This window comes from Lachnellula hyalina (assembly GCF_007821495.1).
Source record: "Lachnellula hyalina strain CBS 185.66 chromosome Unknown contig00019, whole genome shotgun sequence".
Lineage (NCBI taxonomy): Eukaryota > Fungi > Ascomycota > Leotiomycetes > Helotiales > Lachnaceae > Lachnellula > Lachnellula hyalina.
The window spans coordinates 210,631-236,823 of NW_022157133.1; the positions used below are offsets into that span (position 1 = coordinate 210,631).

The 26,193-nt window shown below is 47.0% G+C and overlaps 8 protein-coding genes across 8 annotated transcripts; 3 read left to right on the forward strand and 5 right to left on the reverse strand.

The window, feature by feature from the left end:
* Positions 1-571: 571 nt before the first annotated feature.
* On the forward strand, positions 572-1,899 carry pos5 (NADH kinase pos5, mitochondrial; the record flags this gene model as incomplete). Its single annotated transcript, XM_031146391.1, has 2 exons — positions 572-689; positions 752-1,899. 2 exons carry the CDS (start codon positions 572-574, stop codon positions 1,897-1,899), a joined length of 1,266 nt encoding a protein of 421 aa, XP_031008086.1.
* A 4,132-nt stretch (positions 1,900-6,031) lies between these two features.
* On the reverse strand, positions 6,032-7,639 carry LHYA1_G001409 (Protein-glutamate O-methyltransferase; the record flags this gene model as incomplete). The annotated part of the gene is made up of 5 exons (XM_031146392.1): positions 6,032-6,262; positions 6,306-7,161; positions 7,211-7,458; positions 7,503-7,573; positions 7,618-7,639. The coding sequence occupies 5 exons, from the start codon at positions 7,637-7,639 to the stop codon at positions 6,032-6,034; spliced, it is 1,428 nt and encodes a 475-aa protein (XP_031008085.1).
* A 2,943-nt stretch (positions 7,640-10,582) lies between these two features.
* Positions 10,583-11,506, reverse strand: LHYA1_G001410 (uncharacterized protein; the record flags this gene model as incomplete). The annotated part of the gene is made up of 1 exon (XM_031146393.1): positions 10,583-11,506. The coding sequence occupies one exon, from the start codon at positions 11,504-11,506 to the stop codon at positions 10,583-10,585; it is 924 nt and encodes a 307-aa protein (XP_031008138.1).
* Positions 11,507-12,218: 712 nt separating this feature from the next.
* On the reverse strand, positions 12,219-13,928 carry het-6_16 (Heterokaryon incompatibility protein 6,OR allele; the record flags this gene model as incomplete). The annotated part of the gene is made up of 1 exon (XM_031146394.1): positions 12,219-13,928. The coding sequence occupies one exon, from the start codon at positions 13,926-13,928 to the stop codon at positions 12,219-12,221; it is 1,710 nt and encodes a 569-aa protein (XP_031008158.1).
* Positions 13,929-17,606: 3,678 nt separating this feature from the next.
* Positions 17,607-18,642, forward strand: LHYA1_G001412 (UNC93-like protein; the record flags this gene model as incomplete). The annotated part of the gene is made up of 2 exons (XM_031146395.1): positions 17,607-18,351; positions 18,431-18,642. 2 exons carry the CDS (start codon positions 17,607-17,609, stop codon positions 18,640-18,642), a joined length of 957 nt encoding a protein of 318 aa, XP_031008139.1.
* Positions 18,643-19,813: 1,171 nt separating this feature from the next.
* yfeW (UPF0214 protein) lies at positions 19,814-21,130 on the forward strand (the record flags this gene model as incomplete). Its single annotated transcript, XM_031146396.1, has 1 exon — positions 19,814-21,130. The coding sequence occupies one exon, from the start codon at positions 19,814-19,816 to the stop codon at positions 21,128-21,130; it is 1,317 nt and encodes a 438-aa protein (XP_031008140.1).
* An 846-nt stretch (positions 21,131-21,976) lies between these two features.
* On the reverse strand, positions 21,977-23,932 carry stcW_6 (putative sterigmatocystin biosynthesis monooxygenase; the record flags this gene model as incomplete). The annotated part of the gene is made up of 4 exons (XM_031146397.1): positions 21,977-22,673; positions 22,725-23,485; positions 23,538-23,571; positions 23,628-23,932. 4 exons carry the CDS (start codon positions 23,930-23,932, stop codon positions 21,977-21,979), a joined length of 1,797 nt encoding a protein of 598 aa, XP_031008134.1.
* Positions 23,933-24,615: 683 nt separating this feature from the next.
* On the reverse strand, positions 24,616-25,647 carry aes (Acetyl esterase; the record flags this gene model as incomplete). The annotated part of the gene is made up of 2 exons (XM_031146398.1): positions 24,616-25,304; positions 25,350-25,647. 2 exons carry the CDS (start codon positions 25,645-25,647, stop codon positions 24,616-24,618), a joined length of 987 nt encoding a protein of 328 aa, XP_031008135.1.
* Positions 25,648-26,193: the final 546 nt, after the last annotated feature.

Below are 26,193 nucleotides of genomic sequence, written 5' to 3' on the forward strand. Positions count from 1 at the left end.
ACTTTCCTTTGTGGCTGACTGACTAGTTGACTGTGTGGTGTGTGTGTGGTCGCGTGGCTATCTTCACCGCTTTAGAGAGGATATATTGTAGATGACTCGCGATGGATGACTATGAACCCAACATAGTGCTGAATTGCATGACTCTTGAGGCCATTTGGACAACAAGGCTATTTTCCAACGATAGGTGGGTAGGTAGGTAGATATGTAAGGCTTTGCTGTGCTGTGCTGTATTGTATGCGGAAGGCTACGTCAGAAATACTGTATGCCTTGAGAAGCGCCCGCCTCGACCGCATGTGAAAAAGCCTTATCGTACTCAGTAGTACTGATCTTATCGCGGTTGAAGTGAGCTGCTCTGCTCTGAACCTAGCAGCACAAGCTTGATCTAACGACGACATGATTCAGCTGCCGTAATCTGGGAATGACTTCAAGAGTGTGTACTTTATTTATGCGGACGGTCAATATTTATAATAATGCGCTGCGAAAGCTCAAATACGGTACCTACAACACCTCCGGCTAAATCCAGACAGGCCGACATATCTCCCATTTTGTACAACACCAACACCACTTGACGATGATTTTGAGGACGCTGCCAAGAAGGATCTGGGGAAGAGGATTCTGCAGTACAGCTGCAAGAAGAGAGATCCTCGATGTGGAGAACCTGCCAGACAGGATCATCCCAAGATATCAAGGTACCAATCAGCCAATCAGCCAAGCTTAATTGCAAGACGCGTTCATTGTTGACACTACTCAGAAAGCAAGACCAGCGACCTCCTCTCCTTACAATGGCCCTCACCGCCTCGAAATATCCTCGTGATAAAGAAACACGGCGCTCCGAATGTCACGGAGTGTGTGGTTGAATATGCAAAACATATACATTCAAATTATGATAATGTCTCCCTTATATTCGAACCGAAAGTCGCAACACAAATACACAAGTTGTTCCCATTCCCCATCTACACGACCACCTCAGCTGGAGCTCTACCTTTGAAAGTCGATATGACTACGACATTGGGTGGAGATGGGACAATCTTACACGCATCTTCGCTCTTCAGCACAACACTTCACGTACCACCTATACTTTCGTTCAGCATGGGTACGCTAGGATTCTTAGGAGAATGGAAGTTTGAGGAATTCAAGCGGGCATTTAGGGAAGTTTATATGTCTGGAGCTGGCGCCGGGTCGCCTTTATTCCAAGACCAGAAGCATCCACATGTAATACAAGAAGAGACGGAAAACATCGTGACAGGCTGGTCCAGCGTTCGAGGGAAGTCGATGGGACCAACACGGAGTTCGAAAGTCCTACTGCGCAATCGATTAAAAGTCGGGCTTTTTGACGGAGATGGACATAGGGTTATTGGAGACAATACAGCTGAGAGTGCCGAGGGTGATGTGCACGCCATGAACGAGGTCATCATTCATAGGGGCAAGGAAGCGCATCTTGCCATTATAGAGGTTTTTGTTGGCGGGCGGTTCTTGACGGAAGCTGTAGCGGATGGAATGATTATCGCTACACCGTCTGGAAGTACGGCTTACAGTTTGAGCTCGGGTGGAAATATTGTTCACCCTCTGGTCAGCAGTCTTTTGATGACGCCTATCTGCCCGCGAAGTTTGTCGTTCAGACCCTTAGTGCTACCTTCGAATACCCCGATTACGTTGAAGATGAGCGAGAAGAACAGGGGAAGAGAATTGGAAGTTAGTATCGATGGCAGGAGGCGAAGTCGTGGAATTGGTGTTGGGATGGAAGTTAGGGTCAATGGGGAGTTTATCACAAAAGGGAGGGAATGGACCGGTGGGGTTCCTTGTATTATGAGAGGGACAAAGTATGAAGGTGACGATGGATGGGTTGGAGGTTTGAATGGGTTGCTAAAGTTCAACTATCCATTTGGAGAGGAACCCTAAATCCACATCAATCCAACATCATTACTGATCAAAACATTGGATATCTTTATATTATATATACTATTATACGGGCTACTGAGACTTTTTGATCCAAGCTTTGCATCAAAAACGACAGCAAGGATTCCGACACTCTACGACAAGCCGTTGCGCGATGTTGCGCTCCCGCTCTGACCGCCCAAGGGGGTTGACGCTCCTGATAAAGCCTGATGGTCAAATTATTCGGAGTAGTCTATGGCAATTCGATAGACGGAGTAGCCGGTAAGCTAACGAGAGATTTACGACATTGGGCTCTCATTTTCTCGAAACCCCCCGAAAACACCTTTAGCCATGATATCTCACTGCCGAATTGCCGACTCACGACCTATGCATTGATGTCCATATATACTCAAGGGAGCCCCTCCAGAACAGAGATCAGGATATCAAAGCAGTCAGACTCCTTAGTCGCGCTCTAAACCGCACTGCATTTACTCTATATAAGGCTGGACTACTCTGTTGAATTGAACTAAGTTATACCTGTTACTAGCGAGATGTACAACAGCACGTTACTAATGGTAAGATTGCTTTTAGAAGAATCTTTATACTTCCTCGTGCAAAGATTCAATGGTCATCAAATCATCCATCTTGAATGAAACGTTAATCTGGGTATCCACTGAACAGTGACAGACAAAATCTATGAAACCACACTTCACGTCGAAATCAAAGCACCATATCTGGGCCAATTTCCTCAACCGAGTCGAAACTATCAAGCGGGACAATGTGGAAACAGCTGGCAAATCATGAATGAATGACAGATTCGCAAGTAGCAAGGTACAAGAAGCGTAGGATATCGTTCAAGCACACGATCGAAGTGGGGGAAAGGTTGGACGCTTATCTGAAGACTCTGAAGGCTGGGGTTACTGATGATGAAATTTCGAGGGAGGCGGGGGGAGTAAGTTTCGTGCAACACCGTGGACAATATCCGGGCGTCCATGTCGCTCCCGTGATGGTTGATATCACCTGCAAGTGTCAACGTCGAAGATCTCACCCTCCATATCACATGGTCATCTTTAGTTGCGGGGAAGACTACCCTTTTGACAGCCTTGGGGTTGCACACCGTGCCGGGCAAATGCAGTGGATTGGTCCAGCCATGTCACACAGCAATGGTGTAACATTATATGTATGTCGCCTCGCCCAAGGACAACACATGCTTCGATCGTGGACCTTGTTATAAAAGTTTCTAGATGGCCCGGTTGGGGAAACTCAAATCGAAGTTCAAAACTTGAAAGTGGCAGACTTTGAACTGATTGTTGACATGGCAAATGATAATATGGCAGCTTGGACACTACAGCATAAGCCAAAGGGCAATATCCACATCGCACGCATCGAAATGATACTTAAAAGACCCGATGCCGACACCCTCAACACATCAGCACATCCGCAACTGGGAGACTTCTATCAAGAGATCTTCGAGGATACTGAAAGTGACGAAGAGTCCTTTTGGCAAATGGATACTCAAGACCCTGAGGCTTTCGAGGAGGAATTAGCTTCGAGCAGTGACTCCACCGTAACATCTTCAACAGCCAAGAGAGTATGTTTCGTTTCAGACAATGGGGATGCGTTGTCTCAAGCACACAAGCTTGAAGCCATTGTGAGAAAAGCTGTCAGGCAACAAATGAAGGGGGAAAAGGAAGCAACCCACATAACGAATCTCGAAGAAGCTATGCCCAAGATTCGCGACTTACTACTAGAGAACTTGGGGAAAGCTTTCCTGGATGCAAAGCCAACGGATGCAGAGATTTGCTACTACATTCTCCAAGAATCCTCCGAGTGTCCAGGAATGACCCTCCTTTGCCAACACTACTTTACGCAATTAGCCGCTGGGGGAACAGCGGTCAGTGACGGGAGGACAGAATCGAGTTTCAGAATCACCGCGAGGGACCAGTCCACCTGGGCGATATACGTTCCGAATTCAAGCTTACTCTTCCTGCACGAGCGACTAGAACGCAGAACACGAGATTCCCAAGTAGTTCGTCTTCCCGAACTTCCGCGCCCGTATTCAGGGTCGATTGCTTTTGTTCAGAAGAAAGAGACCTACCTGCAGAGCCTACTCGCGTTACCAGTCGAGCTGCTTCTGGAGTTGAAGGAGATACGGGCCATTCTGGAGCCAGTTATGGGGAGCCCTGTCGGTTATGATGAGGTCTATGATGGAAGTCTTTGCTACAGACTTGCGGGGCGCTGTTGTAGCTGACAGATATGTGGTGTCACGGGGTAAAGGGGTAAAAAGGGGTAGCTGGTACCTCAAAGCCCGATGCTGCGGTTTTGGATAACCCTTTCTAGAGGTCCTGGTCTTGTGTCAATTTGGTGGACGTTGAAACATGGTCGGAAATACGTTGTAAAGGCTAATGAATGGAATCGCTTTCCTTCTGCTCCCCAACGTATTTCAAGGAAAGCATCGTGACATTTTTGATGATCAACGAACAATATTATGCTCTCAGATCAGTGACCAGGGGGGGTTCATCGAGCAGGGCAATCAAAGCAGGTTAAGATCTCGCAGTTTGTGGATATTAGCTTCTCCTCCTTTAAAAGAGAGATTCGCTTAACTTTGAAACTCTAGATAGGGGGTCAAACTAGGCCGTTCTCTGTACTGGGACCTAGACCTAGTTTGACATTACGGATCCAATAATCTTACCCGGTAAATATAATATGACATATATGAGGAATTTGAAAAAGTGGCAATAACAGGAAGAGTGCGAGTAATACTTGAAAAAGGGTTCCACCACCGTGAACTTGACTCACTGGGTAGCTTCCAAAGTGTGAAGCGTGCGACTGGCACCAAATACATCGTATCCGTAACTGTCCACAGTCATTTCTCCCGTGATTCACAACATTCCTCTCTCGACTCACGCATTCTTGTCTATTCCTTCCCCACGCCACTAGGCATCTCCACAACACATCCTCAACATACTTCAAAACCGACAACACCCTAACAAAACAAACTACACGCCGAACGACTCCACCCCTTCTCAAGCCAATCTTCAAAATGTACACCATCCCATTCTACACAATGCCCCAACCCCAACCCATCCCTCCACCATTCTCCCACCCCCGTCCCGACTGGCGCTACTACGGCTACCGACCCGGCACCGTCCCCCAGCTCACCTACACCTACCCGCAAGAAATCTACGCTGCTCCAGTACCTTTCTACGCCGCCGCACCCATCTTCGTACCACCAATCCCATTCCGGCCAGTCATCGGATACCAAGCCAGCAACACAACACCGCTTCCAGTACCAGCCGGCACACCGAGCGAAGTGAGGTACGAGCTGATCGGTGGTGTATTGAGGCCCGTGACAAATTATCATTTCAACAGTCCATCGGGGGTAGGGAGAGGCTTCAATCCTGGATTTGGGTTTGGTTCGTGATTTTTGTTTTCTGTGATTTAAAGAGCGTGACATTCACCTAGTACCGGTTGTATATTTTCTTAACCCGGCAAAGGCATCGCGACGACGTTTGTATCACTACTTTTTTGCAATCAAGTATTGAGTCTTTATAGAAGAGAGAGGGGAATGACTAATTTTGAGAGTAGATTCCGGTAGTTTGCCTCCAGGACTCGGGCTGGGCGACGTGTCTCGTCCAGATGCTTCAGCTAGTCGCGATGCAAAGGCATCACCTGCTCCTCCCAACCCGCCAGCGCATGCCCACTCTGAGCCGAACGCCGGTGATGGTCAAGGAGCGGCAGGTGACACATTTGCAGGTCCGGGAGACAGCTCCAATTCACCTCAGTCACCGCCGAAGAGCAGTACTGAGCAGCCAGCCAGGGCGTCATCGCCTGAGAAAAAGGTAAGATTTGCGGATGATGCGAGGAGTGATGGTAAATAATTCGGGGGTAGAAAGATCTAGGGTTGCTACCTTGAATGGAGTCTAGAGAAGATAAATGCAGTTGACGTGTGGTCTTGAGTTTCGTCTGTTGGTTGAAATGGAAAGTGCAAGACAAGCGTTGAACTACAACTATGATGGTAAACGAAGCATCAGAATCTACACGACGCTAGACTTCTATATAATAATCCACTGGGAGCTGCCTCATCTTTTCAATAGATCTATAGAAATCTACAACATATCTTTTATCTTGTGCAATATCATGGTCTACGCACCTATTAATTCCCAGCAGAGAACGAGACGACAGCCCATTTCCCGCTCCATGCCCACTTTCGAGCCCCGCTATCTCCACCACGCCCTTCCGTAGCTCTCAGTTTCTCGTCTTCGCCCTTCTTAAGACCAACTACAACATCTGCTTTGCAAGTTCGCAATGCCAGAACGTTGACGCTGGAACCGGGACCCATAGGGCCGATCGCTTTGGTGAAAGGTGTCGTTGGATCCCAATTGGCCTGCGAATATTAGTCAGATCTTATACTAGAATGAGTGACTTACATCTCCTGTCAACTTCCGGTAATTCAAATCTCCCTTGAAAATCACGAGCTCGCTCTCTTTTAAATCTTCGTGGAGCCTGGAGTCAGAAGTTGGCAATCTCCAATAGCTTCCTCCCTCAGTCCAGAATCCATTGGAACGAAGCATCAACTGCCCCTCTGCATACAACCCAGTCCAGTTCTGGAACAAAAACGATAACTCATCAACTTCTTTCTGAGATAGTGGTTCGGGAGTCTTGTCGTCATTTTTCTCTTCATCCGAGGGGTTTGAGTAGAACGCTTGGGGCGAAGCCAGTGCATTTAGAAGCGCAGCAAAGTCCGCAGGAACGACGTCCGATACAAACCAGGGGATAGATTTTGGGTGCAGGATAACATTCGTAGCCAGACCGGCGGACAGTAGGAATCCAGAAAGTATGAGATCCACGTAAAGTTCAAACCCAGCATTGTCCAAGACAATGTCAACCCTCCTTTCCTTCTTCCCCTCATTCTTTGCCTTTTTCAAAACATCATATGCAGCTCCTAGATCATTGATAATGATGTTCTTCTCGGAAGCTTTGCGTGCCTCGGATCCTTGCAGCTTTTGGATATCCTCATACGTCAAAGAAGTAAGGAGCGAAAGGTCCGTAGCATTTCCCCAGAGGCAGATCTCACACATTTCCATAAACAAAATCTTCTCCGCCTCATCAACTTCCTGTTCTGACTTTTCGCTCTGCTTCCCTAACTGTGATATAAGTTCGTGGTACCTGCCGGCGAGTTCGAGGACAGCAGGGCGAGAAGAGCGGAACGTGGATATCTTTTGGCGGGCAAAAACATCGTAGGATTTCCATTGATTTGAGAGGGAGAAGGATGTTGCTAAACGTCTGACTTGAGTTAATTAGAGCCGTTCAAAATGGGGAACTGGGTACAAACCGGTAAAGATAGCATTCTGCGTAAAGCCATGGGACATTAAACCATGATGGGGTTCCTAATTGCTCGAGTTCTTTATTATATCCTGAAATATCTGGGTTTCCATCATCGAGTAGAGGTGTCAGCTTTCTGTCGTGCTGCAGTTCGTATTTGAGCTTCGCTAGATCCTCAACAATCTTCTTTCCTTCTACCCGTTTGCTCTCGTCTGTTGTTTCTGATACTGCTCTGTGTACGTCGTCGATTGCACCAGTCTAACTGGTCAGCAGGCTTCATGTAACGATTTGGTACGGCGTACAATTATGATAGGCCAACGGTCTCTTGCTGAGATGTATGCGAAGGAAGTTTTGTCGGACGTTGAGTACAGCGCTATTGATATTAGACTGGAAGGCTTCATAGAATGCCATGCTTACGGGTTTTCGTATCGTATTCCATCTTGTAGCTTTACAGAGATCTGCTAGAGGGAGAAAAGAGAGGATTATATGTTCTTGTTGACGTGTCCAAGGTTTCAATGCGCATTGAATTGTCGCGGATTGGAGGGGCACATTCTGCCCCACCACGACACGTGACGTATGGACTAGAGTTAGCTACTTACATAATCGTACTATGACCATGGAACTCCTCTCCGTTCTAGCTTCTCTATACACACAACATATATCGCTAGGACTATCGCTTCTTATGATAGCGTGACGCTCTATCCGATCCTCTCTGTGACCTGCGCATTCTAATACTGCCTATCTTATGAACGTTTGAAGTGTCTTTCCTCCAACTTGTATGGTAGTAAGACTAGAACGTAACCTTTACAGAATTAAAGATATGAGGTCCAAGTTGGGTTCATTTGAGTTTTTCTATCAATCGGCATCTATTGATAAGAAATTGCGTTTAAGATCTCAGAGTCCTAGTAAAGAACAGCTTTCTGTCTAAGTTCAATCTTAACTCTGCATAAGAAAATACACAACCAGACTGCTAACGCCCGAACTGCTCAACACGTATTCCGGCTTCCTGTCAAAAGCCTCCGGATTTGGACTTGAGTCTGAACCCTCCCCTCTGAATGCAGACCATATCTTTATCACTTTGTGTCTTAATTGATGTACGCCAGGGGCCGAAACCCATATTCTGACCTCCAGGTTCAATGTCATGGCATGATCTCTTCTCGCTTAATTCAGGGGAAATTAGTTGGCTTTTACTAACGCGCAACAAAACTTCGCAGTTGCAACTACCAGATCTTTATATTCCCGATCTCCTCTGACTGTTATATCTAAAAATCGTCTTTCTGAATGTTTAATCAAAGAAACCTTGTCTGACATAATCATACCTAAGGTAGCTGTTGTTTCTAGGGGTAATAACTTGAATTGACTACTGTTCTACAGTGGGAAGTATGCTGTATATATAGGGCTCTTCAAGCCCTATTTCTAAGCTTTGCCACCTGCTTAGAAATAGCTATTTCTAAGCTTCGCCACAGGCTTTATAAGCTTTGCCACTTGCCACTTACAGGCTATAACAGTAGCTCTTATAAGTATTCTCAAACACATCAACAGGCCCCACCACGTTATATCTTCCCATAATTGTTCCGTCACGTCTAGCCGTATGTCAAACATGTTATCATGCCTTTGGTAAATTCTTTACTTTCATAAGTAGGTAGTCATAACCTAAAGAATGCAAGATATTCTATCCCGCTTGCATAACCCAACACCACCCGAAGTCCCCCAAAACAATCAACTAGGTGGTGAAATCGTAACGTTCGTCCCAATAACCGGACTTTTAATACTCGCCGCCATCCTCACAACCTCCTCTTCTAGCCTCGGCTCCCCAAACCTATTATACTTGCACTTCCCCGTCCTCCTCAAACAGTTCAAGACCTGTCCAAAGTCAATACCATCCCACCTCGCCTCGTTATTCCCCAACACTGTCACGCTATAACAAATCTTCACCATCAACTCCTCCTCATCCTCCCGCGCTATTCCACCATTGGGATTCCGGCACGTAGCGCGGACTTCGAGGAGGTAGGTGGGGTGGTAGCCGAGCTCGGGGGAATTGGTATATTGTTTTTGAGCCGTGAAGACGATGTTGATACCGGTGATATTTTGGCACTTGAGAAGGCCAAAATCAGCGACGGTGTGCGACCAGTAGCGGGAAATAGCAGTGCTGTAGATGGTTTTCTCAAACGGGCAGTTGTCAAAGAACGTTTCAGGTGGGTCGGCGATGTTGGGTGCTTGAAGGTATTGCAGGAGACAGCATGATAGGCGACGGAATCGTGTGGGGTCGGGGAGCGGGAGGTGGTATATCTGTCCGGTGTAGCCGGGAGGACTGGAGGGTCTGGGGGGTATGGAGGGTCGTGTGGACCGTTTGACTGCTTTATGTTTTTCAGGAAGAGGCACGGTTCTGAGGTTGGTGATGAATGGGTTTGGGGGTCTGTCGAGTCGCTTGGACTGTTCAGCGTCTTTATGCTTTCTAGGAAGAGACATGGTTATGTGTGCGTTGCTGGATAGGCTTATTTTAAGGATTCTTTTCCAAGTCGTGGAGCTTTATATGCGGAATAGGTGTGCTCTAAGTTTTCTTGCAAATCAAAAATGAATGCTCCGTAACAAAGCAAGTTGAGATTGTGAATGAGGAAGACGATTCAATTCTTTCAAGTCATTACTAGCAGACATTCACCTAAGCTTTAAAGAATCCGAGGAAGACCACCAAGCGAATCATCAAGTGTTCGTTGTAGCCAAGAACCTACTTTATCTAAAGTATTATTAAACATAAGATGGGTAATTTATAATATGGACCCCTCCGGTCTGAATTAATTTTAGAATGACCCTACTTTATGAAGAAATATATCACACAAGAGACTCTCTTTCATAGCGAAGGATATTGTCAAACTCTGACTTGATACTTTTCCAATAAGTAGGTAGCAACCGTGCCATATAAAGGATTGCTTTGAAAATACAATCTGGAATTCAAGACATACCAGCGCAACGGTATCTGCTATGGATGAGTAAACACTGAAAGAACGGGTAAAAGAACGGGTTGGGTGAGAGGCAAGTGTGTCAGAGGAATGCCTTTGGCTACTTGGCCATTATTATACTGCGGTATGACATTAATTAGAAGGTATATTTTCTTCAAAAACTGGTAATTTGGAATCCCCTTCCTATACAAAATCACTCTCCTTATCATCAATCGTACTACCGCCATGTTCCCTAGCATAGAATGAACGCCCCTTGCCGAAATAGCCATGATATCAATAAACCATCATAACTCCTTTTTTAAACATTTGCACTCGTGCAATCCAGAAGCCCCAAGAGTATTGCGCCCAAGATCTTATCTCCATCTACAAGTATTTCAATAAATAAAGCCCCGCCGTACGTTTAAGCAAAAGATTCATCTTTTTAACTATGGAAGCTCAATCGGAGCCATCGGTTTCGGCTTCTGATTCGAATCCATTTCATTATACACCGGATAATTCGAGTGCGCTGGCTTCTCGTCATACATTGGATTCTGATACGATTCCCTCTCCGGTTTATACGCCACCTGCGAATGTTGTTCCGACCATCTAGGAGGGCACTCGAGGGGTGGGGGCGCGTATTCTGAGGGAGGGAATTGGCCGGTGTAGGGAGGGGAGAGAGGAGGGGAGCCGAGTGGAGGAGCGTTGGGGCGCAACATCATGGGCTGGGAGTGCATTGGCGGGGAATTGGGTGGGGAGAATGATGCGTTTGAAGGAGGAGGTGAGAACGAAGCTTGCGATCGGCGAGAGAAGGATTGGTTCGTGGTGTATGTCAATCTCCTGTTCGTCTCTGTCGCCTCTTGCAACTGTGCCTTGACCATCAACCGCGCCACCAATGTTGACAGGGCATCTTTCAATTGCTTGCGCACGAATCGGGTGAGCATGAAATTGCAGCGGATCTCAACGTCTTCTCGGAGGTATAATCCAGAGACTGGCGCGCCGATTCCGATCTCTGCGGGTTGGATGGGTTCGTCTGGGGTGTTTCCTCCTATGGACCATTTCTCCTTGATATCTAGTCCCATGGGCGCATAGACGTGGATCTGTACCCCCAATCCGAGATCGTGGAAACAGGCTTTGAAGGAGATTTTCCCCTTGTATCCTGGAAAGTACGAGATCTGGTCGGTGATGGAGTACCATGCGCAGTGGTATTCCTCCGGTGTGGCTTCTGCGGGTGACGCAATCGGATGTCGTTCGGTATGCGCCGGGTTGAGGTCGATCATCTCCAGGTGATCGTGCAGTGTTTCGAGTGCTGTTTCTCGCGAGACTCCCGCGGGCAGCGGGGTAATGGTGGTGAAAGTGGTTCTCTTGGACATGGCGACGATGCTTTTACGATGAATTGCAACGATGTTGATGTGAGTTGGAAGAGATGGCAAACGAACTCACATGCATGTTGGAGGGGACAAACGCGCGGTAGGAGGGAGGGGAGACTTTTAGTACGTACCAACTGAATACCCGTACTGTAATCTGATGTGAGCCTTTTACCCAGATGCTGAACCTTGTGCTTGTGGCCCAATTAGCACGGCTGATATTTTAAGGCTGAGCCATGCCTGTCGCCAATGCACTTGATATCAGCACTTGGCGGAGTAGTAAGATAATTTTAGATTTATAGTGGGCTTCGTTTTATTTGTCAGCCCTCTCCTATAAATTAATTTATTTCGTCACATCCGTTTAAAATATTGAAATTATTTTCTATCCAGCTTCCAACGGGTGGAGGTATAGCCCCGAGTGCTCACGACAGGCAGCAGAAGCTGCTCCTGGTGTTTCAATAACAGGGTACTCCTGAGAATGTCTGTTCATAATCAATTAACGGTTAAAATTCGGAATCGGCTTCAGTTCAGAAGATCATTGATTATGTTATTAATTTCACCTTGAAACATTAGTAGACACTACCTCCCAAAGTGGTTCAATTGGCGCGGAATCATTCGGCTCTTCACTGGCGCTTTCGTTGCCTGGTTGGAAACCTGTGAATTCGTCTGATGAGTATAGTATAGTGCTGTATTTGCCTGTCTACATAAGAGATTATGGTTATACAATAAAGACAAGCGTAGGGCCACCACAAGGAAATACCTTCTCCTGGGGTGACATTGCGCCCATGTCATCATTGAGACCCAAGAAGCACAAGCCTACCATTGACGCTTCTTCAGCTTGTAGGCCGGGCGCATTCTCCAATTCTAGTTTGTACGCGTGTCTCAAGGCGCATACCGGAACGTTCAAACCACAGACATACCAGATCTCGTCTCCGATGCTCAGCCCTTGTGTACCGATGCCAACGATGCCTTCATTTTCGCAGAAAAACGCAGGCCTATCGTGAAAAAAGGCAGCGCTGGCGCCATGAACAACTTCCTGTCCATCGTGCTCGTCCGCGGCGCCACCACCCCTTACTTCTCCAACCCAATCATGATACCAGGGGACATTGGCACGGTTCCTTTTCTGCACATGAATAGCAGGATACTTGCCACTCTCTGTTTTATCACAGGGTAGGCCGAGTTCGGCCATTATATCTGTCCAGCGCTGTCGCATGTTGTCGTTGTCGTCTCGACTGAGTCTGGTCTGGCTGATTCTGGTCACCTCGCCAATCTTGAAACTTAGTGATCGAATCACGCCGGGCTGACTATCAGGCCCGGGAATGTACGCAATTCGAGACCATTCGGTTTCCATCCTTGTGGCAAACATGGACCTCATCGTGGCCAAACATCGAACATCGTTACCGACCAGCTCATTCGGAGCATGGTCCCAGTCCACCCTCCACGACTGGCGATTTGTGGCGTACAAAAAGCGTGACTCGCCCGTCTCGATGAGTGCACCAGTCAAACAGTCATGGACTTGTTCTTTGCTATGTTTGTAATCAACCACAACGGGAAGTGGAGGATTGAACAAGGACAAAATACTATACACCCTGTCGTTGTACACGCTGCACTGGAACTCGCGTGTGTCGATAAGATACGCGAGAGCCTGACTCGGCAGCATATCACCCGCGTTCCTTTGTCCCAGCTCTCCATCCCAGACATGGTTCCATCCGCCGCTGTTCGACTTGTTGATCCAGTAATCGTCATTCAATCGCATGACATCTGGTTTCCTGAGGTCGTCCGTCGTCAGGGATGCAAACTCTTCCCAGGACCATGTGAATGGCGGACAAACAACCGTTATGGAAAAGCTAAGTAGAGTCTCCTGAATGATCCATGCGCGATGAAACCAGGCATAGTTGGTGACGTTGAACAGCTCTTTCCTTGCTGCTTCGTCCAGCACCGGTGAGCTGCTCTCCTGTTCAAGTAGTCTAGAGTCCCAGCTACGCTGCAGCTCAGGCCCAGCACCTTTGCTGTGGAAGGCTTTGTCCGGGCCGCAGTACTGCAAGAATATAATCGTTTGAGTGGCACATTTGTACACGTCGCCAATGATGGGGATCTGAGAAGCCTTCTCATCTTGGTCTGACTGGTTGATGCACAGCGCGTCCACCCAAAGAAGACGAGGTACCTCTGCTTTGCGAAGCTTGCGGAGCGCTAAGAGGCAGTTCTGTCCAACATGCACTACATTCCCAGCTGTATCAATGCCGACGGGGTGCTGATTTGTCTGGTCTCCCCATGTGTATGAGAGGGCTTCGTATTGGGGTCTTTGAGCAAGTCTGACGTGTTCAAAACGGCATTGGATTGGTTCATCCGCATCTTGCTCGTAGGGCAGAAGCGTAAGAATTCTTATCTCGTCTGGTTCCTTTAGTGGTAGGTAACAGCTCGTTGCCATTTTGGACGAAACAGACCTTGTCAAGCAAAAACGCTGACAATTGAATGTTGTGTGAAATTGAGGGGCTTTGAGTCAAAGATTGGAGCGGCTGCGGAGGTAGGTGCCTTGTCGCATGATGGTGTATAGTCGTGGGCGATTCTATATAATAGTCGGTCCTTCCTTCTTCGCTTACAGTCGGGTAAGCAAACGTCACGGGTAAGCAATTGTAGGAAGTTTCCCTGAAGCTTCTGCGTCTATCTCGCCCATTCTCTCCTGCCGAGCTGACATCATGTGATTGAATGCTATTCGAAGATTGACAAGCGAAATCTCATAGTATCTAATTCGTATCTAGGTAGGTGACTGTTATACTTCCCCGAAAAGGTGCTTTGCTGCTATCATTGCAGGATCGTCAACAGCTTCGATATGGCTGAACTTGATGCTGTTGGACGATAACATCTCAAGGAAGAGCTTCTGGTAGGTATTGTTCTGTATCAGACCTCCAGCAAGAACAAGTGACGAGCTTGATGGGTCTATTCTACATGTCTTTATCAAGGAGGTCAAGGTGTCGAGTAGACTTCGACTTGCTGTCTCGATGATAGCGTTGGCTGCATTACTCGACGAAGCCATGTCGAGCACCACTCTAGCCACTTCGGCTATCTTTCGCGCCATCGGTAGATTCCCGCTAGCTTCCGTAGAGTAGACTTGGTCGAGCAGGGCTGCTGGGCCTGGAGTTCCTGGACCACCTGTGATCGAAATGCCAAAATGTTCAAAGACCTTTGCGATGAGAGGATCAGCAGCAGCAATCAACGGTGAAACGCCATTACTTTTAAGGGCCATCTCATCTGCTGCTTGCAGTGCTAACCTCAGTCCCTCCCGACCAACGTTGTATCCGGAACCATCATCTCCAAGGAGGTGTCCCCAGCCCCCAGAGCGTCCTGTTCGTTTAAAATGATCACCATCTCGTTCATAGCTCATTGCAATCGATCCCGTTCCGGCTACGAGAACGACCACTGAATCAAGCTGATCTTTGTTCGCAATTGTACTTACGAGAAGCTCAATGTCGGTCGAGACCCTGAGCTCCTTCCCTAGCTGAAGGTTTAGCAGCGTCGATATCAAAGGATCAACCTGAGCGATAACACTCGGTCGATCATAGCCTGCAAGTCCTATCCAAACTTTTCGGAAGCGTATTGTCTGAAATGGCCTTTTCTGGGTGCCTAGACACGAATCCACCGCTCGTTGAATCGCAAGAGATATCGTGGTCATTGCAACCTCAACCCCAACACTTGTTCTGCTCAATTATCAGTCTTTGATTTGTCTTTTATGAGCTGGTAGTATTACACGTTACATTGCCCGGCCTCTCCCCTTCCAATCCGACCCTCGTTCCCCAGCAAGACCGCGGCGCATTTACTTCCACCCCCATCCACACATAGGACAAAATCCCCCAAATCCGCAACGTTGCCATTGGTTTTTGGAGGCAGGTCTTCGTTTGCGACTCTGAGTACCTTTGCGAGGACACCGCCGGCGTCACTCAACCGCTCCTTGGCATTTTCAACAGAAGTTCCAACCAGAATGCTTGCTACAGCGACTTTTACACTTCCATCGCAATATGCCAGTAGGATATCCAGGTCTTCGTCTTTTTGGGGACAGAAGGGACCGCAAATAGTGCGCATAATATCTCTAGATCGTTGTTCCAGCTTTCTGTTTGTTGCTTTCAAGTCAATCATCTAGAAGCATGAGCAGAATACCAACCTGACTACTTTTCATTGCTTACCATATTTCCGTAGGTCTTCCCCAATTTTATCATCACTCCGGTGCTCAACATATTCAAAGCCAATTTAGTTCCGGTTCCAGCTTTTAGTCTCGTGCTCCCAGTCACGACTTCTGGTCCAGTAACGATACTGATCATATGATCTACATTTCGTTCTTTGGCCATCGCAGACGGCTCACAGCATGCAACGCCGATGGTAATGCATCCAAGCGATTTCGCAATTGATAAGCACCTCAGAACGTAGGGTGTTCGCCCGGAAGCAGCAATTCCGATTAAAGAATCGATCTCGCCATTGATATGCAAAGCGTTCAGGTCATTATCGGCTGCAATCGTATCGTCTTCAGCCCCTTCCTGGGCGTATCGAAGAGCAGCATCACCCCCGGCAATGAGGGCAACAAATTGCTCGCTTGACGCCGAGAACGTTGGCGGGATCTCGGAGGCATCCAAAACCCCCAATCTGAAAAGTGTCAGCAATGTTAAAGTTCAACATGAACACCCATCGAACCTTCCGCTTGTCCCAGCTCCAACATATATCACTCTTCCTCCCAATCGTCCCCGCACTGCCAAAGCGTCGATTGCGGCTGCGATAGTTGGAATGCACTTCTCAACAGCTGCCGCGACACTGGCATCCTCATTATTGATGATCCGGCAAAGTTGTGTCGTACTAACTTGATCGATGTCTTTACTATTGGAGTTCCTTCTCTCCGTCTGTAGTCCTCCTAGCTGTATCGATGGCATCCTTGATGATTCTAGCTTCGAAAGTATGCATTGGTGTTAGGTGAGGACGGCAATGGATAGATATCGTAGATGATTTGAGGAAGGCGAGAATCTTGTGTTACCTAGCATGCACGGCACATGTTCACGTTGCTAGCACATCTAGCGCTCACCTTATTCTGGACCTGGGGTATCAATCGATGATAAGCCCAGAAATTCCAGAATGACCCTAAAGGTTTAATTCTCACAAGATTAAATGGTTTCCTACCACGTTTCATCCCACGTTACTAGTGTCTTTTTTTAGGCCGTGCTGATCTGGCCAATAAACGATAGCGAAAGTGGGATGCGAACCATCAGAACTGCTGTAAGCTCCCAACTTCCTGACCATGCTTTCTAGACTATCTCTTCAACAAATCAATAGTAATTTATCAATCATCGTCTGGGGTGCGCTGGATGCGTCGGTGGCCTGGTAACGAGTCAAAGCTTATCAGTGGATCCAACAACTTCTATGCCTCGTGTGTGCTAGCTTTATACAAAAGCTAGCACTACCCACTACTTGAAGTAAATCAATCATTGCACTCACTCAATTTATTGTACATCTCAAAATGTCAAAGCAAGACACGCCCATCGCCGAAGTTGGTGGGGAGGTGAACAGGACAGACGTCGAATCTGGTGGTGTTCGAGAACAAAACAAGCTGAAAGAGATCTACGCTTCCTCGTGGACTCAAATACTCCTCATAAGCTTCATTTGCTTCTGCTGCCCTGGGGTAAGCTTTACTCGATCTGTGCAAAATTTGCAATAAGTGAACTAATAATACAACAGATGTACAATGCGCTGGGTGGGCTAGGAGGCTCAGGTCAAGTTGACTCTACTGTAGCAGCGAACGCGACCGTTGCTCTTCTTTCGGGCGAGTTCCCCAGATCCATGATCATCATTCTTGGGCTGACATTGAATTTATAGCCACTGCTGCAACTGCCCTCTTTGTTGTTGGCCCTCTGTTCGCGTGGTTGGGGCCCCGTATCACTTTTTTACTTGGAGGATGGACCTATGCTCTGTACAGTGGCAGTCTCTTGAACTTCAATCGTCAGTCCATATGTCATATTATCCGGCTTCATACTGACCCGGGATAGATACAAAGAATGGTCCGTTTGTTATCGCGTCTGGAGCCATTCTTGGAATTGGAGCCTCGTTGCTATGGGTTGTTCAAGGCGCCATAATGACAACCTACGTTGATGAATCTCAAAAGGGTCGTGCCATCGCCGTGTTCTGGATCATTTTCAACCTCGGAGGAGGTGTCGGATCTCTCGCTGCATTCGGTCTCAACTTCCACTCTAAGAGTGGAACGATCACAAATTCAACTTATATCGCACTGATGGTAGTCATGCTCGTAGGTTGGGTCCTTGGTATGTTCATTTGCGCCCCCCGCCGAATCAAGCTTGCCCAGCTACATGCCGCTGTCGAACATGAGAAGTTCTCTTTCAAGGGTTCCATCAAAAATGCAATTCAAGTCATGTGTACTTGGCGCGTAGCTTGCATGCTACCACTTTTCTTCGCTGCCAATGTCTTCTATTCCTACCAACAAAACCAAGTCAACGGTCAGACTTTTAACATTCGGACTCGCTCGCTCAATGGTGCGTTGTACTGGATGGCGCAGATGTTCGGCGGTCTCTTGATTGGAGTTATCCTGGATCTTCCATTTCTTAGCAGGACAACAAGAGCGAAGATCGGCTGGGCTGTTTTGGTTGTGACTGGCATGGCCATCTGGGGTGGTGGCTACGCATTTCAGAAATGGCAGACTCATCGTATTAAGTCCGGTCACAAACAGGACATTGATTACATGACGGGCTCATTGGCTGCTGGACCGATGTTCTTGTATATCTTTTATGGTGCTTACGATGCCTTATGGCAGGGTTTCTGTTACTGGCTGATTGGCACGGAGTCAAATTCCACTACACGTGCAGGTAAATATCTCCGAGTGTTGCGATGATTATACACTTTCTATCCATGAACATCGACTGACTGAGACTCTAGCTGTACTAGTTGGAGCTTACAAGACCTTCCAAGCGACTGGTGGCGCGATGGCGTGGAGAATCAATGCTCTGAAAGTAGCTCCTATGTCGCAGCTCGCGATGAACTGGGGGTTATCTATGGGAGCGCTTCTGATTGTGCTACCTACAGTGTGGACAGTCAGCGTAACAACGCTCGTGTCAGAGCCAGAGGTTATTGAACCTGCCCAGAAAGAGTCCGAGTAGTTGGGGCAAGTAGTCTGGCTTCAGATATGGTCCCAGAAAATTGTTAGATATTGGATTAGTCAGCAGGCAGTCACTAGATTTCCAGTGTAATTGACAATCTACCTTCTACAATACCGACATCCTGCTACCATATAGTGTGGTGGGGCTATAGAGGGACGAGATTCATGTGAATTTAGGCTGCAACTTTGCCATGACAGCCTTTATAAATTGAGGCTTCTGCTATATTTTAGCACTACATCTTCCACACACACTTTAAACAGTATGAGGTTTTATATATAATGTTAATATGATGATACTGAAAGTCAGATCCTAGCCTAGAGCTCGCGATTGTGTTGTTCCCTCCATAATAGGTTTAATAGAACTTGTTGCGATGTCAATTTTGAAGTTATAAAAGAGCTTCCCTCTATGCAGTACCTAGGTAGTTAATGAGAACCTTTCGGCCCTACAAGTCTACTTACTTGACGTCTATTTAAAATTCAAGGAAAGTCCGAGTAAAAAGGTCTTCAAAAGCTGCCTCTGGACGTGAACGTTATCTCTACTATCTACAGATTTGAAACTCTGTCTATCGGTTCGTACTTGAAACATAAATTCTCATGACACGACAGGAGCGGAGACGCATAGACCACCTTTCCCTTCCATTCATTCTCTCCATTGCCCCCCACCCCCATTTTCTCTTTGCATCTAAATCGCTTGGCGCGCTATAACGGAACAGTCTAAAAGGACAGCCCCAGAGTTCACAGACCAGTTTTGGGGTTTAGGTTAAATCTCAGTAAATCTAGCTCACAACGTTCTTCTTGCAATACAGTCAGCCAATAGTCTTCTACTGTCTCGGCACAACATGTTACCAACAGGAATATCCAGCGCGAAAACGAGGTGACTTCCGCGCCGAATTGATTATAACGTGGTTGTAGAGAGCTAGATGACTATCGCCACGAAAAGAAGGAGACAGTCAGCGCACCGGCTTAGAAACGGATGGTCTGGGTATTGAAGCCGACTTAGCGCGATTTCGTAGTCATTTCTAGATGCCGTCCAGCATTGAGACGTGGCATCGTTATCTATTGGATAGTTCGCATTAGTAATTTATTGTTCAGTACGAGATATTTAGGTATGTATTATGTATACCTAAATGCTGCTTTGATTAGTCTCGATATCTTTGACCAGTATTTTCAAGATGTTGTATTCTGCTTTGTCTGTGTGCATGTTGTCATTTTTCACAGCCGCCTCACCAATAACCCCACCAACCGATCTCAGCCATGGGGACACCCTTCGCTATGGTTCTGCGGAATCGGTCGGAATGCTTTCAACTCCGCTCAATGACATGGTTGCAAATTTGACCGCATACACACATGCAGCAAATTACGGTTCGGCCACACACTACATCGTCCACCCAGTTGAGCCGGGCTCCGTCACAATCATCGGGCATAACTCTGTCATCGTCTCAGAAGTGGCAGTGGGAAAACGGGATCTCTACGCAGATGTGAATGGGACCCTTCTCCCAGATCATCTGCAAGAAGATGCTACGGTTGACACTATTTACGACATGGCAAGCTTGACGAAGCTGTTCACCACGATTGCCGGACTGCGTCAAATTGATGCCGGAAAGCTCAACCTGAATAGCACTGTAGCTTCCTACATTCCACAATTTGCAGTCAACGGCAAGGAGGCTATCACAATCCTTCAACTCTTCACTCATACGAGCGGTTTCGATGCAGACCCGTCACCCTCACTCTTCTCGTCCAACTACACAACCTATACGGAAAGAATCAACGCCATTATTCAACAGAAGATTATCAACCCGCCAGGAAGCACATTCCTGTACTCAGATCTCAATTTCATGAGCATGATGCTCATCCTCGAACATATTACGGGACAGCCGCTCGATGCACTCATTTACGAGTACACAATTCCTCTAGGCATGAAATCCACATTTTTCAACCGTGGAAATATCGAGGGACCAGCTTTCCCATTCTACGGCTCCATGGCTACCCAAGAGTTCCAAATCGCCGTCCTAGGCCCCGCGGAACCGCAGCGTCCTCAGCCTATTCGTGGAACCGTGCATGATGAGAACGCGTGGGCTCTGGGCGGTGTTTCTGGACACGCGGGATTATTCTCCACTGTGAGCGACACGGCCATCTTCTGCCAGATGATTCTCAACAATGGAACCTACGGAGGCATCCGCATTCTGTCTCAGGACGTTGTAGACTTGATTTTCTACAACTTCAACACGGCGTTCCCAGGCGAGGAACACGGCTTGGGGTTTGAATTGAATCAGTATTATACAGCTGGGCCAATGGCCAGTTTGTTGACGGCTAGCCATACGGGTTATACGGGAACTACGCTGGTGATTGATAGAGGGACGAATAGCTTCTGGTTACATTTCGCGAATCGGGTGCATCCGAGCAGGAATTGGAGTAGCAATAATATTGTGAGAGAGGCTGTTGGTTACTGGGTTGGAAAAAGCTTAGGGTTGAATGTTGCCTTCCCATGATCTTTATTTGTTTAGAGAGATTTCTTAATGCTTTGGATGTGTCAACTCAGACAATTATACACAGACCATAGTTTAGGAAATCATAAATCGTCGAGAATTCTGTCCTGGAAAAGTGCTACCAAGTAATTGTTGATATTATTAGAATGTGGAACCAAGCAGTGGAAGTAAAGAGGGCATGAATTGATTAAAGAGAGAAAGGAATAAAAGAGAGAGGAAGCTCTGCTTATATCTCTCCTTTATCCGCTTATCTCTCTTAGTACTAGTACTACTCCCTACTATCTAAAGTAGTAAGCGACAGCACTATATATACAAGTATATAATTTAACAGATATCACTAATTGAGTTCCCACACCCTACATTATCTAAATCTAGGCACATATCTATTGATGAGTCATTCACTTTATACAGAAGGGTAGAGAGGATCTAGAAAGACGTGAAATACATGCTGAAGATAGAAGAGTGAGTTATACGAATCTTTTAGCGAGGATGAGACAGTCACGTTATATAGGAATTTAGAGGAGTTTGTATTGGATTAGTCAGAAGGTAATCAAAGCCTGGTGAACTTGATTTCGTACTGTAACGAGCGTAGTTGACATTTCACCTCCATAATACAGACAACATTGCAACCACATAAGTTCAACACAGAAAGTATGCCCGTCTTTCTTTTATACTAACCTGTTATACCTAGATCCTCTTTGACGAAAACTTGTGCTTCTTCAACCTTTTCTGTACGTACTTCCAAACCATTGGTCTCTGGCTTTTGTATGAATTTCGATTTCTCAACTGACGGCAAGAACCAGCTATGTTGAAGTCAGTAAGATGAATTCTTGGATGTAGCTTGCCCACTTACGTCAAGTCCTTTTTATTCTCTTTATTTTCCTCGTCAACCGTGAACCCATTCGCCATCCATGCAAATGTCAAGTCTTGGTCGTCGCAAAGACTTTGCCAGTCAAAATCTTCGGACCTTGGATTCTTGAGAAGTTCAAAGAAATGTAGCCTTGAGCCAGGATGTAATGAAATGAGAGGGCCATTTGGATCTCCGTTTTTGTATGTGGAGACACAATTCGAACTCCAAGCCGTCTTCTCGAGCCATGCAAGTGCTTGTTTCTGGTATGCGCGTGGAATGTGCGGTTTTGGAACCACGGAGCTGTAATTCTCTTTCTGCAATTTGGAAATCATCTTACTCATATATTCGGTCACCCTCTCTAGACTTGACACCACACTGCCATGTCCAAGCGGACTCCCTGGCCCTAAATACATGAAGTAATTAGGCATGTTAGCTGCCGTTACACTGAGATAGCACTCGGGGTTTTTGTCCCATTTCTTTTGTAGGTCTATTCCTTTTTCTCCGATGATGGGGAAACGTGGAGAGAAGGACATGTTAAACCCGGTCGCACATATTATTGTGTCAAATTCGTTATATTCGCCTGTCGCGGACTTGATTCCCTTGTCGTCGAATGAGTCGATTTCGCCCCATACTATCTCAACTTTGGGAGAGCATAGTGCCTCGAGATATCCGTTTCCGGGAGTGGCTCTTCTACAACTTCTCATAGTCAGCACCGAGCTTTGGTCACATTGAATAGAAATAATTTACCCAACAGAAAAATCGGGCAGCAGTTTATCCACAATCTCAGGCTTCCCACCTAGCTTTGCCGTCATCTGGTCGATTGAGAAGGCTCTGGCGTCTTTTTGCTCCTGCGAGTACTTCAGATACAACCTGAACCTCGAGTTCAGTTCTGACTCGACGTCCTTTCGATACTTAAGATACTCTTCGGGGTTCTCCTGCCACGCCTTCTTTTGTTCATCGGAAATTACCACATTTGTCCCGTTTGGTCCAGCAAACCTTTGAGCGAAACCCGCAGTTACCCATGTTCTGCTTCTAATATAGACTTTCACACTCTCCACCTCGTCCAAGATTGCGGGAAGGATTTGCACTCCCGTACTCCCGTTGCCTATCAATGCCACTCTCTTGCTTTTCAGGTTTGCATTCCTCGGCCAGATAGCTGAATGGAGCAACTCTCCCTGAAAGACTTCTCTGTTCGTGATGTTGGGCCATTTCCAGTCATTGAAGCAACCGGAACCATTTATTAGAACGTCGCATTCTTCTATGAATGGCTCTCCACTTTCGCCTTCTCGAGAGTGACGGTTTGAAGTCATAAGCTCGCGTCCATCTGTACAGACAACCTGGATCTGCCACTTTTGCCTTTCGGCAATCCATTTGGCTCCTAAGACTTTGTGGGACGTGCGAACATATTGCCGTAAATTATGTTGATCAGCGACGAGAGTCATGTAAGCATGAATGTCCTTCTGAGCGGCATAGTAGGATGGAAAGTGTGGGTATGGAGCCCATGAGTACTTGGTATATTAGTGCTTAGCCATGATGTTTTAGATGTGGTTTTAGCATTACCTGGTAGTTGTGGATAGGGATGTCGCAGGCACATCTATTCTCTATGTATCAGCTCTTGGTTGCTATTTGCTCGAGCAATCAGAGTCTTACCCTGGGTATCGGTTCTCCCACCACGTTCCACCAACCTCTGAGTTCTTCTCATAGACTGTTAGATTGATGTTCTGGAGCTGGTTCGTCTCGACTTCTCTTGCAAAGGCAAGTCCACTGAACCCCGCACCAATGCAGATTATTTTCAGAGGACGCGCAGTGCCCAGAGGTACTTGCGATAAAGTGTAAGCCAGAGGGGAGGTGCTTTTGTACGCTTCGGTTGCAATGCCAGGTCCTGGTTCCGACGGGAAGGATGAGAGCGTTTCGAGCCTTTGAATGGCTTCTGTAACAGCTTGTGGGAAAGCCATAGTTGGGATCTGAAAATATGCCAAAGTAAAAGGTATCAAGTTTTACACCGTTATACAAACAAGGTGATCACGTCAAACTATAAGCTAAATTAACAGGAATACTCAATCCACACTACCAACATAGCACCTAAGTCGAAGTCGATATAGTCAACCTCACACGTTTTCGCATGACTTTAAACAACCGCGGCCAGATTCACGATGCATCAAACAGCAGATATTCGGTTTCACAGATGCCTAGTCACGGAGATCATAGTCTCTCTCGGAGGTGGTATCACTTCACGCCCCAGGAACATCTTTAAACGGAACGAGTGCTCGGTTCTGTTCGGAACACAACTCCAAGTTTCGGCAATGCGTATTTACGCTTGGTGTTTGTTCCTGGGTCTGGTGTCTTTCCGAACATTCACATTTGATCCAAGAATAGTGGTCGGCAGGGTGTCCGTTCCCTTAAACCGAAAGGTCTCAATAAGCTGTTCGGAACGGTTGAGACATAGACACATGTTTGTATCCCATTTTTACTTCACATTTGCGAGCGCCATAAGCCTCCATGAAAGGTTGATCAGTAGCGCTACGCCACTTGGCTCTTTGGAGCTTGGATAATTGCGATTGATTCAATGGCTTTTGGAGGACAATATGGTGAGAATTCTTGAACTTTTGACGAAAGAATTTATCCATCTGTAGCTCAACTATTTCAAATGCTTGCTCGCAAATTGGACCAAATCTCCTAGCCCTTCATCTGTGATCTCGCCTGCTGGAATCAACGTGAAAGCATGCCACGCACCGGGAACTAGAATGACCTCGCTTTCATTTCCCGCAATTGCCCATTTGCTTCCCATGAAAACACTGTCATCAAGCAGTGGATCCTCCATTCCGCAGAGGAAAAGCGCAGGCGGCATCCCGCTTAGCTCAGCATAAAGACTACTGACATTCCCATCTTTCCTTTCTTCCAGACTCAAGTGTGGAAATGCGGTATCAACAAACTTTATCATTCCTTCGCTACTCAGAACAGCCTCTCTCTTGTGACGCAACAACGAAGGTGTATATGTCATGTCATAGATGGGATATGAAGACATGATACACGCTATTTTTGAACGGACATCAACTCCTTGATCTCGGAGAGCCAATACAACCCATGTTGCTAGGGAGCCTCCTGCAGACTCCCCGGCAAGAATTTTCAGCGGAGAGCCAAGAATGCGTTCACCTTCGGGGCTTAGTGCAAAGCGTGCCGCGTCTAGAGCGTCATGATGAGCTGCTGGATATGGGTTCTCGGGAGCTAAACGATATTCTACAGAGACTGCTGTAATCTGAAGTGCATTGGCTAGGTGTAGGAGGTAGTTATCGTAGGATTTGCAGGAACCGATCACAAATCCGCCTTCTACATGTCAGCCATCTCTCTTGTCTCACCGAAACGTTTACGAACCCGCATGGAAGTGGAGAAGCACCCCCTTAGACTCCTTAGATGGCTGGATGATTCGTAATTCGATCTGATGCCCATCCCGAGCTGCGATATAGACTGTCTTGGCGCCAGAGTATAGAGCGGGTGACACAAATCCATCTAGGCCTTCCGCTCGTTTTTGGCGATACTCTGCTACGGATGAAAGGGAGTACCATGCCGGCTGCCCACGACACATTGCTTCTACATTTTTCATGGTTGCCTCTCTCGCGTCGAGGAGGAGAGGCGTCGCCGATTTCACTTTGATGTTGAAATTTGGCATCATGGAGATCAGGCTGACTTCAGAAATACAATAACAAAGCCGACCAGCTGGGAATGAACACTTGCGACAAAATGGTCTTTATACCTCTGTCCGTATGGTTATATATAATCAAATTGATCAACTAGGTATTTGTAGTTATAGTCACATGATTTCGAGGTGTTTCGGAATGACTTTTCGGGACTGGGATTGAGAGACTTCGGGACAGCGCACCCACTCTGCTGGGAAAGGCTAGACATGGATGATGGTCTGTACTGTATCTTCACGTACAGACAGCCCCAGCCAGCCCCCGCCCCCCCAGAGCAAAGTCTGATAGTTGTTCAGAAGACGGCAAATGCTTCGGCTCTTATGATTTTACCCTATGGGGATACTGTAACAACATTCAAGTCACTAGCCCATAGCTCGTCCCTGGTACTTAGCCCTCAATTCTTGGTATTGTGATTCAAAATATCTCCAACATCACTTTTATCGGGTACGAAACTAGCTCGCGGGGTACAGCAACCTTAACCTGGTGGCGCTGTCATCCTCGCATCCCGCGTCCGAGCACATTGT